The sequence below is a fragment of the Centropristis striata genome, chromosome 1 (assembly GCF_030273125.1).
Source record: "Centropristis striata isolate RG_2023a ecotype Rhode Island chromosome 1, C.striata_1.0, whole genome shotgun sequence".
Classification (NCBI taxonomy): Eukaryota; Metazoa; Chordata; class Actinopteri; order Perciformes; family Serranidae; genus Centropristis; species Centropristis striata.
Genome location: NC_081517.1, coordinates 15065820 through 15079562, shown reverse-complemented (window position 1 = coordinate 15079562; position 13743 = coordinate 15065820). Strand labels below are relative to the sequence as shown.

The window sequence follows — 13743 nt, the reverse complement described above, 5'->3', positions numbered from 1 at the left end:
GGAAGGGATGACTCACGGCCTAGTTGGTGGAAATATCAGAGCGGCATGGGTTGGAAAACAGGCGAGACAAGGGAACAGGAGCAAGGAAAATTGGGGGAAAAAGAATATGTTAAGAAGGAGCAGGTGGTGCTTTATGTTGTATTAGGTCAGGCAGTAAAGGGAGGTGGTGTTTTGGGAGTGGTATTGAGGTGATTAGTTCAGGCAGGGTATGGGGTTTGAAGGGGGTGATAGGTGGGTGAAGACAGTGTTTCTACACTCTAAAAACTTATTTCACTTTTAGTACTTTAGGGTTTCTCACTTTGAAGTACAGAAGAACTATCAACCAAAAGCGAAAACGTAAATAAAGTACTGCCCAAGGAGTACCTCAGGGTACACTATGAGTTCATCTAAGATTTCAGAAAATCATCAAGAAAAGGCTAAATTGTATTATTCTTTTTTAGAGTGTAGGACAGAGGTTGGTGATGATCATCCAGGACATTAGGAGAACATTTTAGTAAGGATCACGAGTTGTTGTCCAGATGAAGGTGGCGATGAAACGTAGAGAAAGACCTGCTGATATGATCCCATGTGATGATGACCGATTTTGGAGATAGATATGGAAATGGAGAAAGGGTAGACTGCAGGAGGGGAGGGACATGAAGAGACAATGACAAGACTACAGAAAATAGTTTAAGAAAGGAAGAGAGGACCAAGACGGACAGAAAACAAAAAACAAAGAAAAACAACAAGGCGAGATCAGAGCGGAGAGAGAGAGAAAGTGAAAAGAGAGTGAAAGAACGAAGAAGTACAAGAGTGAAAGAACAAAGAAGTACAAGGGAGAAAGCAACATAAGAAGAAAGACAAAGGAGAAACAGGGACAGAGTGAGAGAAAGACAGAAAGCATAGATAGTAAAAAGACAAGGACATGAGGTGATGATTTCTGCAGTACAGCAGGCTGAGGAGATAGGAGAGAAAGCTCAGCATTGCCTGGTGTATTGGACGCACAAGGCTGTGCGACAAGGGTCTTTCTGTGGATGGTGGAATGTGTGTGTTTGAGTGTGTGAGTGTATGTGCATGTGTGTGTGGTTGAGAGTTGTGGAGATGATGAAGAGGAGGGTAGGGGGGGCACTTACGTGAAGGCGAAGGCCACCAGAGCACCACTAACCACTATAAAGTCCAGAATGTTCCACAAGTCGCGGAAGTAGGAGCCCTGGTGGAGAAACAAGCCCAGCACCACCATCTGGAAGACACAGAGCACACTCAGTACAACACATACACACACACGGACACACAAACATGAATACAGATACACACAGTGATTCATAATGAGGGCTAGGCTGACATGTACTCCACGGGTACTACTGTTGCCAAGGGGAGCCAATTTAAAAAATTTAAATTATAATATGATTTATATAATATCATCATAGGGCTTTCAGGTCAGCTGTAACAGCTGAACACAACATTATATTGGCTAAAAGTAATTGGATCAACAGGTGAAATAGTGAAAAGTAATAGAAATAGTTAGAATAATTGATTTAAACGTAGGGACAAATGCTCAAAATAGTGAGCTAAAAGTAGTGGATAAATGGTTGAAATCGTTAAAATAAGTGGATAAATTGTTAAAATAGCTAAAAGTAAATTATTAAAAGTGTTATTATGAATTATAAAAAAGAGTAATGGATAAATGTTCAACATAGTTTGCTAAAAGTAATGGATACATTATTGATATAGTTAGTAAAAAAGTAATAAAGAAGCAGTTGGAGCAGGTTAGCTGAAAGTAATTTATAAACATTTAGATAAAAGTAGTGGATAAATGGTTTAAAAAGTTAGCTAAAAGTAATGGATAAAGAGTTATACTGAAAAAATAATGCATACAGAGTTTAAATAGTTAAAAGTAATATATAAAAAGTTAAAATAACTGAAAGTAATGGATACAAGATATAAATAGCTAAACGTAATGTATAAATGCTTAATAAAGTTAGCTAGGCAAAGCAAGGGATAAACAGTTGACATATAAATTAAGTCTAATGGATAAATGGTTGAAATATTTAGATAAAGTTGTGGATAAGCTGTGGAGTTAGTTAGGAGAAATGGCTAAACACATAGTTACATAGTAAATAGTTTACTGAAAGTAATGGATAAGTTATAATACTAGCAAGCTTTGTTTATTGGCGAAACAAACCTAAATATTAACAGTTAAATTTTATTAAAATTAAACAATGTCCACTTTTATATAGGGAATTGTGTTATGCATTTGCTATTACCTATTCACATTACTATGTGACTTTATATGACAGTGCTGATGGTGGGGGGGGTGTGACTTACAGACAGTGACTTACACACTTAAACAACACACTTACACACTTAAACAACACACTCACAGATACACAGCACAAATACACAAAATACACGTATAGGCACGCAAAAGATACATACAGAAGACACAAAAGACACACAATTATGCAAAAACAAAGGCACACACAACACACACACACTCAATCTCACTCTCTCTCTCTCTCTCTCTCTCTCTCTCTCTCACACACACACACACACACAGTGATACTTGTTACCTTGATCAACATTTCAAATGTGAAGACGCCTGTGAAAACGTAGTCAAAATAACGCAGCACCTGAAAAGCAACACAACACCATGAGATAAAATTATCATACTAGAGAGAACAGAGAGAGGGAGAAGCAGAAATCAGTGAAGAGATACAAAAGAAGAAACACAGCAGGAGAGATTAACAAAGAGACAAACAATAGCACAGAAACCAGAGCCTAATCCTAATCTTCATCCTGTTTACAGTTTCTATTTCCAAACGAAATCTATTTGTCATATACAAATTTATCGTCGTCTCTAATTAATAGTAGTTTGACTGACTCTGATAATCAATGGAAGCGCCCTGTGCTATATATTGTCACGTTTACATCTTGTCCCAAAACATTATTCTGGCAGAGTTTGCTCAGAGCTTCACCAAAAACAGCTGGTTTTCATATATCATCTGGAATGAACCCGAAGAACTGCCAAATGATGCCATCTGTGATGCTATTTAAAAAAAATACTGTGAAAAAGATTACTAAGAGACATGTTCTCTTGAAAATATATGTGAAAAAAATGTCTACATGTTTTGCTGCAATAGATAAACTTATTGGACATTTTTAAACATGTAGAATCCCAGACTCCGACCCAGTTCTGGTCTGCATAGTATCGTGATATTTTCCATGGCAATATTATATCAATTCATGGCCGGCAAGTATCAATATTTATCGTTCTGATGCTGCAAAGTTAGGCTATTTTTTATGTTTCATGGTGATTTTAAAAGCGGTCATGTGACCTCTGACGTCATGCTATCTCAATAAAAATAGGCTCTCTGGGTTCCCACAACTCTCCTCTTTACATATACATGGCTGCCTCCCAATCCAGAACGTGCAAAGAAAATAACACAATCCATTACTTTCTTCATTTGCTAAGACTTTAAGCCATACAACGTTGTGGAAAGCGAGGGTTTGAGCTACATGCTAAAGACACTGCAACACACTGAACACAGCCGTATCGAAGCTTTACAGAGCGGTGAAGACGCAATTGTTGTCGTCCATACATGTTCACAAAATGCTTAAAATTGCAATAATATCGTGACCCAAGTTTTCGGGATAAAATTGTCTCATGGGGCCTCTGGGGACTCACACCTCTATTAAAGACCTCATTAAAGATGGTAAACCACCCTGTCTCCTTAGGAAAATCTGCCAGAAATGTAGTTACTTTGGAATATTTTATGTGTTTAGGAGACATTTTATATCCAAAAGGATGCACATAGATGCACAAACATTCGCAGTCAGATAGAAAGACGCCTCGATGTCTCACATTATTTTGCGGTGAGTCAGGCCAGACGGGGTCCTCTGCAGCGAGGGCGATGCTGCTCATAGCGATGACAGACAGGATGCTGAACTCAAAATACTTCAGAGTCAGGATGTAGTGACAGCATTTCCGAAACCTGGTGCAAACACACAGACGCATTCACGTGTTGACACAAAGAAGCACACAAAACAAACTGTTTAAACAGAGAGAAGAAACGTTCATATTCAATAACTTTTCTATGTTCTTAATAAGGAGCTAGGAGAATGTTTTACAGCTGTGTTTGGACAGGGTTTTACACCGGATATACTCACGGGTTGGTGGTGGACATTATGAAGCAGGAGCTGTAGGGAGGCATAGGTTTGGGGCCATCTTCGTCTCCTCCCTCATCTTCTTCCTCCTTCTTCTCCTCGTTCTTCTTCTGGTCGGTGTTGGCGTTCTTGTTCACTGAGCAAAAAACAGAGAGGAAACAGTGGAAGAGGAATGGACGGACAGAGAAAGAGACAGAAAGAGGTCAGCTCCACCAAAGCAAGACGATGAACACATGAAACACATCCGCCAGCATCGTATACAGAACAGGACTGAGTGAGACCGGATTTACACCAGTGTTAGCCAGTAAAACAATGATTTTAAAAGCAGCAATTTGGCATGCCAATAGTTAATATAGTCTTCATGGGTTGTTTAACAGTTGATTAATGTCTGCAGAATAGCTTCAAGAAGTGAGAAAATTACTCAAGTGGCAACCCATGTATCTTTGATAGATGTGCAGGGAGGATCTAATAAAAGACAATTGGATAATTGGAGCTAAATCTCAGTATATGATCTCTACTTGATCTCTACAGCATTAGGTTGGACCATTTGTTCATTGAAATGTCCCCAACTGTTTGGAAATGGAATATTAAATTGCTTCAGTATTCTGTTGAAGGATTAGTCAGATATCAATAAACATTAATTAAGAGCTGTATTTACTTGTTCAGTCTGCAGTACAGTTTTTATTTTAGATCTAAGAGTTTTAAAGGTGCTCTACCTCGGCAATGACAATGTAATATGTTTTTTAAAATGTTTTGGTTATTTATACCGTCCATATAGTTTCGCACCACACCTTTGGGAACTGAGATACCAGTCTTTTATAAGATGCCGAAAATGGAAAATACATATCAGACTTAAACCAAAGTATGGGTCAAAATATCAGGTTTTTTATCAATAACTGATGGGAAAAATAACACATCCTGACTTCATGCAAAGCCAGAGAGTGGAATATACTCAGAATGCATTGCAACCAAAGACACGGCCTTCAACTCTAGTAGCCACATCTCTGCCTAAAAAATATCTGTTGAGATACATTCTAGCCATTATTTGGATATAGCAGAAACTTTGACAGTCTATATGCCAACTGATACCCTCTTTTATACATGACTAACCCCCCCAGATGCTAACCTTGCAGGATGGCGTTGGTGGAGGGGTAGGGGTAGACAGGGGGCATGTCGATCTTTGTGTACTCGGGTTTGGCCATGCTGGTCAGGATCAGGCTGTCCATGCTGTGGAGGAGGGTGTGGGTGTCTGCGTCCCGGCAGTTCAGCAGGTTGTTAACGTGGTCTGGGTGGTCGGGGTGATCTGGTGGGAGGGTGTAGGGATGCTCATGGGCACTGGCCAGCTTGCTGTTGTTGCGGAAGTTGTCTAGGTCCTCGTTGTACTGCTGTATGGGCCGTGTGGTGGAGAGGTTGGGCCCCGTGCTGTGGTGCTCCCTGATGAAGAAGCAAGGACGAGAGATTGAGTAGAAAGAGAAGAATAAGGTATGAAAGAAGGATTATGGATCAATTGATGGAAGGAGCATCTTATCAAAAACACCAGATGTAGCACTGTATACAGACACACACAGACAGAACATACTGTTGTATTTTTGGATCACCCGCCACAAAGTGGGGGAACTAAAATATACTTTGCACATTTCACCTGTCACCAATCACTTTCTGATTTCTTAGACGAACTTAACTTGCTTTTAATGCTTGTTGGGGTGTAATTGACACATTCACACAGAGAAAAGAAACCTTTCTTTACTCACTTCCTGGTGCGATGACCTCTTTTCTCCTGGTTGCAGTGGCGATGCCGTCTTGTCTTCCGTCCCTCTCCTTCCTCAGCTTTCTCCCCCTCTGCTTCTGTCCCTCTGGATCTGTGTCTCCTGCCTTCCTCCCCCTCCCTGGCTGCCCTGCGGTGCTGCCGGGACCTCCTGTGTTCATTACTGCCCTCCACCGCCTCGCTGTGGTGGGGAGACACGCTACGAGCCTCCCTGCCTTCTCTGTTCCTGTGCCTGTGGCCCCGGTGGCTCCTGTGGCTGTGCCTCTCCTCTACCTGCTGGCCCTCCACATTGCCCAGAGACGTGCAACTCAAGCCGCGCTCCATGCGGGTCTCTGCCGTCTGTCCCGTCTCTCCGTTGTCCGACCCGGTGGCCTTCTGATGATGGTGGTGGTAGTGGTAGTGGTGGGTGGCTCGGCGGTAGTGGTCGATGTCCTGGCGGCGGTACTCCTGGTCCAGAGGCAGCTCACCAGGTTGGGTCTTGTTGGTGTTGTTGTTGCGGTTGTCCTGCGGGTTGACCACCAGCGGACGGTCCAGATGGGTCTTCATATCACCGCGTGCTTTCCGTGGGTAGGACACCTGGGTCGGGTTAATAAGGTGCCACATGGGATGAGTGGGTGCTGGTAAAACTTGACATACATCTTAAAGGATCCACCCAAAATCACATCAAGACATATTGTCCTACTTACCCTGGGTGTAATCTCACCATGCATGTTAGTTTGGGAGTTTGATTTTGAGACATAGGCCTCTATAGCTTCTGCTGCCATGCATATACAATAAAATTGAAGGAAATTTAATTTGCCGTGTTTGAAATCAACAGCAAACTGTTCATAATGTCTTCTGTGGATTATCAACACTAATCATGACATTGTTTCTGTAATGATTTATGCTTTCTCCACTTTTTCCAATGCAACTTTTAACTCTCTGAGCACACAGATTCATTATCACTGACCTTCATTCTATTGGTGTGGCAGCAGAAATTGCAGAGACTGGTCGTCTCTAAACTTTAGCACATAAAACATCTGCATGGCAATAAATCTGTTGGTGATTTGGGTGAACTGGCCCTCGGGGTCAGTTTTGATTGGTGGATGACATGAAGCCATGTCGACATGCAAATAAATTACAATGAACGATGTATCTTGGCTTTGGATGTCATTCATTTTCTCTTTCGTAAGAGATTCAGTCATACACTTATTGTCTACGTATTTGAGATAATGAGGAGATGATGAGTTTCAGGTTAGGGTAGATTTGTCAGACAGCAGGAACCAGAATTTCTCTTGGGATAGATTAAGTTCTATCTTATCTAATTTTTGGTTGTGCAGTTTAAAACTTGTTTATACTACTAAGTGACTACAAAGGCTACTGAAAGTATAGCACTTTTTCTAATTTTAGACAAATAAAACATGCATCTGCGACAATGAAGGAGACTGCTCATTGACTGCCATACATACTCTGTATCTATATCTGTATAGGCGAGTTGTAATAGTTTTTAATAAGCAGAGGCTGTAGCATTTTGCTTCCCCACTGGCACAAAGGACACAGAAAAGGCCAACTCTGACCTTCTTTCAAGCAGTTTATACCTCAGTTTACCCAGAATAAACCCAGAATTTGCAACACTTGCACAATCTCCCCCACCCCATTCCCTCCCCTGAGCCACAGATATACACGGTTCGGCAAACAGTTTTTGGCTCCACATGAGCAATTTTAAATAAAAATTGTCATGAGTCACACCAGTTTGCCGGGCCGTATGCAGTCGACTCCTGATCATCTTCTTTTGGATGTCTTTTTTTTTTTTTTTGAAGTGCATTACACTTCGCCCCGTTCCAGTTTTGAGTCCGCTGCCTTCTTTGGGTACAGCTCTGGATTTCTCTGCATGCCCCACTTTAATAATGCATTGCTCCCAAGCACGCAGCTTCAAGCCGTCCCATATAGCAGCTGCTAGCGCAATAATAACACTTTTTTCACAGGCTTAAAGGGACATTACATCCTGGAGTCAATCTGTGAAGTGCAGCAAACACAGCAGTAAAAAAGTAGGTCAGGCCCTTGTCTTTGTCCAGTGTTTCTACTGTTGGATCACAGCACATTACAGACAGGTGAGCTGAAATATAATGTGATTAGGGAAAACAGCTGAAACACACCCTGGAGTTTACTTCTACATCACTGGATGTTGGCAAAAACAAGATTTAATGTTAAATTATTCTTTGGAAACAATTGTTTTTTTCTGAAACAATGCTGCAGAACAACACAGTGAAGCAGCGGTAACGTGGCAGGCAACCAGTTTTTTTTAAATTAATTTAATGAAGTCTTCTTATAGAAAAGCAGAGAAATGCCAAACAATGACTGGTCACCTTCCGTACTGACCATAAGATTTTTCACAAAGATGCTTTAACGTCTTTTTCAATACCATTAATTAGGATGAAACTCAAATATTACTAAAATTGATATTTACTGAACTATTTAATGATCCCAGACCAAGATCATCTTACTATATTTAGAGTGAAATGAGGACAAATTCATCCCAGGATTTTGGTGAACCATCAACTTCCAAACACAGAAAAACTCTGCACCTACAGGTCCATTTTGTCCTTAAATGATACAATGAAGATGTATGAATATGAATATGTTTTTAGGTATTTAATATCAAATGTAAAAGCACTTTTAAAAAAAACTTTTTTCAGTTGACACCCAAGAGATTTCCATTGGCTGAGAAAGTTAAGCGAAATGATTTGTGGCCCTCACGTCTGGAGCCTCAACTGAACATGGATGATAATGTCCCTTTAAGTGGTTAAAATAACCAATCTTATCACTCTACTCACTTTACAACAAATATTCACCATATATATCAGGAGTAGACTGCATATATATGTGTATATGTGTGTCTTTTTCGGGGGGGAATCCTCACCTCCTCCCCTTCCCCTCCCACCTTCCAGTCCTCCTGCTCAAGCTCGTTGTAGAGCGCTTCACGACTCGTCATCAGGTTCTGTTTGCGGATCTCGCTCGTTCTCTGCTCCCACACTGACTTGTTACCCTTAATGTGGTTCTTCTGCTGCTCCTTACTGTTGAGATGAAGGAGAGAGGGCACATGGAGAGAGGAAAGTATCAGAAATGTTCGGATGGAACTGTACGATCCCTGTGGGAAGTTAGCAGCAACAGTGAGTAGTAACAGCACATCCTTAAAAAGAACAGAAAGAACCTCGTGCAAAAACATATCAAGCAAATGTGGCAATAAAAGTACACTCAAGCTGCAATTTAAATGCGAGATCATAACAGTAACAGCAAGTAGAATGTGTGAGTGAAGAAAGAATGTCCTGAGAAATTGAACAATGATATCCATAGAGCTCAAGTCTCACCAGCAGTGCAAGAAACATGCAGCGTTTTCACATTGAATATCATTACACTGTCCTTTTATTAATAGTGTTTGTGAGGATATTGTTGTTCTTTTTCTGTTCCTGAAAGTACATCCGGAAAAGTAAAATTCATCTTTTTTGAGGCTAACACATAGACAAATTCATAATGGCTGATGTTCTCTTTGGATTTAGCAGGTATTGGGGGGGGGGGATTAATGTGCATGTGCAGTGAGGCGCACAACCTTGAAACCAACCAAAGCAGGAAGTGAGCTAGGTCAGTAAATTCAATCTAAATTATTAGGGGCCATGATGGAGTTCTGTATGCAGTTCTTGTATTGTATTAAATTCAAGGTTCATATCCGTCCATCTTCATGGTATCTGTAAGAGTTTGTCAGCCCTAAAAGTGTCGAGTGAATCCAGTTAAACCCAAGTAGTTTTCTTATGTGTCACATTTTGTCATCATGGAAGATAAGTTCTGAAATAACAAAGTGGAAAGCATCTTCTGAGATCTTTAACGTCGACTGGGAACAACGTCTGTCAAGAACAGATCTTCACTAAAGTCCTCAAACTGGTTCGAAGCTCCTGACAGAAGAATTTGGAGGTTTACCATGTTGAGTTCTGGGAGTGAAAGGAGGCTCGTGAGCTAATTCTCCAGGCTCAAACACACCATTTAGATTCTATAACTTGTATAAATCATAAACACCCCTGTTATAGTAAATGACTGACAGGTTAGTATCTAATTGACAAGCAGAAAACCACCATCTTCTAATCTTGCCATCAAAGACCCGCTGCAGCGACTGAAGAGTCCGGTGACTTCTAAAGGAGCAGCAGGGTTTTTGTGAGCATCATTTTGATGTGTCCCATTGTCAGCATTTCTGCTGCCAGGAGCAGATTTTACAGACTGTCCGCCTCTCGCTGTTCTTCACTTCACAAAGCCCTGAATCTGTTCCTTTCACTCTCAGAACAATCGCTTAATCATATTTTAGAGGATGAGAACGCAGGGAGAGTGTGATGGTGGGTGTTTGTGTGTGTGAGTGTGTGTGTGCAGCGTGTACATGAATGCCTGCCAATCATGAGTTTTTAGGAAAGACAGATTTGAGAGAGAAACAGTGCATTCTCTGTGTGTGCAATTTTACAAAAAGAGTGAGAAAGGAGAGATTTGGGTGCCTGTATGCGTATGGATCATTGTGTTCATGTCCAATATGTGTATGCAAAATGTCTTGCATTATGTGTTTATGTGTGAATACTCACGCTGCAATGGTCAGGTTGGCTGCAGACAGTGGGCTGACCTCTGCAACCTCCTTAGCCTTCTGCATTGCTGTCTTCTGATTGGCTGCTTCCTCCTGTTCTTCTTCGTCCTATTGGAGAAAAAGCAAGTAATCTCAGTCACTTGATCTTGGTTTACATTCCAATATTGACACATAAGAATTTAAATATACTGCCAAAAAACAACCAAGAACAAAAAACTTAGTGATACAAAGTCTGTTCTATGATGGCCGTATAGGCCATAATTCATTCTTCCCTCGCACATACATAGTTTTACCGTTTACAGTTTACTGTGAATGTGAGAGGTATTTTATGTGTATGTGAGAGGGAAGAATGAATTATGGACTATACAGCCCCTCATACTGTTCTGTAGTTTTTTAAACCACAGCAATATACATTTTTTTGACAGAACTTTAAGACATAATTGTAACTTTAGTATCTTTCATCATATATATATATATATATATATATAATTATATACATATGATGAAAGATACTTTTTTGTCTTAAAATAGGGTGGAGAATATATCTTTTTCAGTTTGGATCCTGTACCTTGGTGAGCTCCTGGGCGTTCGCCAGATTGTCCACAGCGATGGCCAAGAAGACGTTAAGCAGAGTGTCTGTGGTGGCAAACGTTAGGGAGAAAATAGATGCAAGGACAAGCAGAGAGAAAGTTTCTCAGGAGGAACAGAGTGCAGAGGAAAATAGAGATGCTGGCTTACAGATACAGGACAGGAAAAAGAAAATGTAGATATGCATTCTTCAAATTTGCAAAGCGCAAATGTGCAGAAAGTGAAAGGAAAACTGAATAGTCTGTGTATGTTTATATGCGTATGTGAGTGTGCAGCCAGGATACAGTTGCCAAAAAGTGTGAGGACGATGAAGAAGATGGAGAACACCATCCCTTTGTCGTTGACTCCTCCCTGGGACTCAATGCCATCGTACATCACCATGTTCCAGTCCTCTCCTGTCAGGATCTACAGAGGGACACAGGAGGTTAAAGAGATTCTTACGAAACAGAATATCAATATGAATATATAAAATGGACTTTGCTCTGTAAGCCTTCAGTAGTTTCAGCACTTAATCCATTTTTTGTTGATGAATAAGGAATGGGCTGGATAACATTGAAAATCTAAGAAAATGTATGAAATCTGTTGAATAATCACATAAAAACGAAATAAACCATGTTCAAATCACCTGTTTATCTCCTTATTGAAGCGCTGCTACTAACGATAATATTCATGTGAAAAGAAACCCCATAGAAATAAAATTAATTCAAAGGATTTGAGTAAAACTGAGGTAACTGAGGGGGTCTTAAGGCATTTCAAATTCAAAATATGGATTTTTTTGCAGTTTGGGGTCTCTTATCAAAAAATAGAGTTGGCACAACAAGTTCTACAAAACAAATGGATGAAAATACTGAATAAATCTGTTTCATGTTAAAAATTAGTGTTTCTCCAATGATATTAGGTGGACAAAAGATGTCTGTGAGCCAAGCTTCTGGTGATGTTTTCTCAGCTTGTTTCTCTGATAACTTAAGTTCCAGGCATTCAGGAGGTTTTTATTGGGAGCCGAATTATCCTCAGACATTTCTTCCTCTCCAAAATAAGTGGACCCGGTGATTAAAACCAGTAAAACATTGAATAAAGCAGTTTCATGTTAAAAATCTGTGTTTTTCAGGTGGTGTTTGGCAAGGGCTGTGAGCTAAGCTGCCACTTATGATTTCTCAGCTTGTTTCTCCGATAACTTAAGAACCAAGGTTAAAGCCATCATCTGGTTCAAATATATTGTTGAAAACTCTGACGTGTATACAAAAAATATGGATTTAAACTGGATAAAATGTTGATTCTAATTGCTTCTGGCAGACAATGCATGTGCAAAGGGGATCTGACACCGATGACAGGCGACCAAATGAAAAGGGCCATTACCTTGATTAAAATTAAACATTTCTGTGATTAAAAATGATTGGAAACATTTGTAATAATGTAAATATGAGACTCAACAACATATATAACATTTGTTAATCTCAACAGTTGTTTTTGGACATTTTAATGTGGAAAACTTACACATTATACCTTTAAATTCTAACTTTAAAATGCCCTGAAACACTTCTCACACACTGATGCATGAACATATACAGAATCAGAAACACACACACACACACACACACACACACACACACACACACACACACACACACACACACACTGCTGGCCTCTGAGTCACTCAGAGACAATAAAGCAACACAAATGGCTCTTTACAAAAGCTGTCTCTGTATGTGAGCAGAGAGAACACAGAAATACGGAGGCTACAGTCAGGACCAAACAAGTCGTCTGACAAACTGATGACATGACAACAATGAGCATAATTAAATTTCACTCTCCAAAAGAGCTTCAGCTGTCCAAAAGAATGTGTGTACGAGTGTGTTTACAGTCATGTTTGGAAAATACCTATCTTTTCAGTCACACTCAAATTTATTTAGCTGAATATATGAAACTTTTATTCACATAAACAGTTCAAAGAAATAACATGAAACTCAAACAAATGATATTCTTTGATGAGGAATAAAATGTAGTAAAATCTGTGTTCAGAATAAAATGCGGACAATGTGACTAGCTATTCATGATGCTTATGAAAGAGTAAATACAGGCCACATCATGCCAATAATTAATTTACATAACCACAAAGCTTTGTTTATAAGTCTGTCTTTCCTACCTGAAAAACCGTCATGATCGCTGCTGCAAATGTGTCAAAGTTAGTGGGTGGCGTTCCGTTATCGAAGTTGAATCTGAGAAAATGAGGAAAAGAAGACAGTGGAATTAAAATCACAAACACAAAGAAGGACAGAAATATGAAGTCATATGTCATATGAACACAGAGAAGTGAGCTGATACTGACTGTCCTCCAAACAGCTGCATCCCCAACAAGGCAAAGACCACGATGAAGAGAAAGAGGAGGAACAGCAAACTGACAATGGACTTCATGGAGTTTAGCAGAGAAACCACCAGGTTTCGAAGAGGAGCCCAGTATCTGAGGAGGAGAAGGAGGAGGAGAAGGAGCGGGAGGAAGACGAAGAGGAGGAGGAGTAGACGTGGGGAATGCAAAAGGAGAAACATTAAAAGAGAAAAAGAAGAGTTTGGAATATAAACCTACAAATATTCATTGTGAATATATTCAGTACAGGGATAGAACATATTGGCAAATTGAATCTCAAAATAATCATGA

At 40.0% G+C, this 13743-nt stretch overlaps 1 protein-coding gene across 1 annotated transcript in view; it reads right to left on the bottom strand.

Moving 5' to 3' along the window:
• Positions 1-13743, bottom strand: part of cacna1ab (calcium channel, voltage-dependent, P/Q type, alpha 1A subunit, b) — a 158990-nt gene that overhangs the window by 71131 nt on the left and 74116 nt on the right. Inside the window, exons 14-25 of the mRNA XM_059332310.1 lie at positions 13417-13548; positions 13234-13306; positions 11375-11495; positions 11071-11138; positions 10504-10610; positions 8808-8961; positions 5895-6484; positions 5270-5577; positions 4147-4279; positions 3842-3971; positions 2550-2609; positions 1113-1219 (exon numbers count right to left, since the gene is read on the bottom strand). Coding sequence (XP_059188293.1) covers positions 1113-1219; positions 2550-2609; positions 3842-3971; positions 4147-4279; positions 5270-5577; positions 5895-6484; positions 8808-8961; positions 10504-10610; positions 11071-11138; positions 11375-11495; positions 13234-13306; positions 13417-13548 — 1983 coding nt within the window. The remainder of the gene's footprint in view (positions 1-1112; positions 1220-2549; positions 2610-3841; positions 3972-4146; positions 4280-5269; positions 5578-5894; positions 6485-8807; positions 8962-10503; positions 10611-11070; positions 11139-11374; positions 11496-13233; positions 13307-13416; positions 13549-13743) is intronic.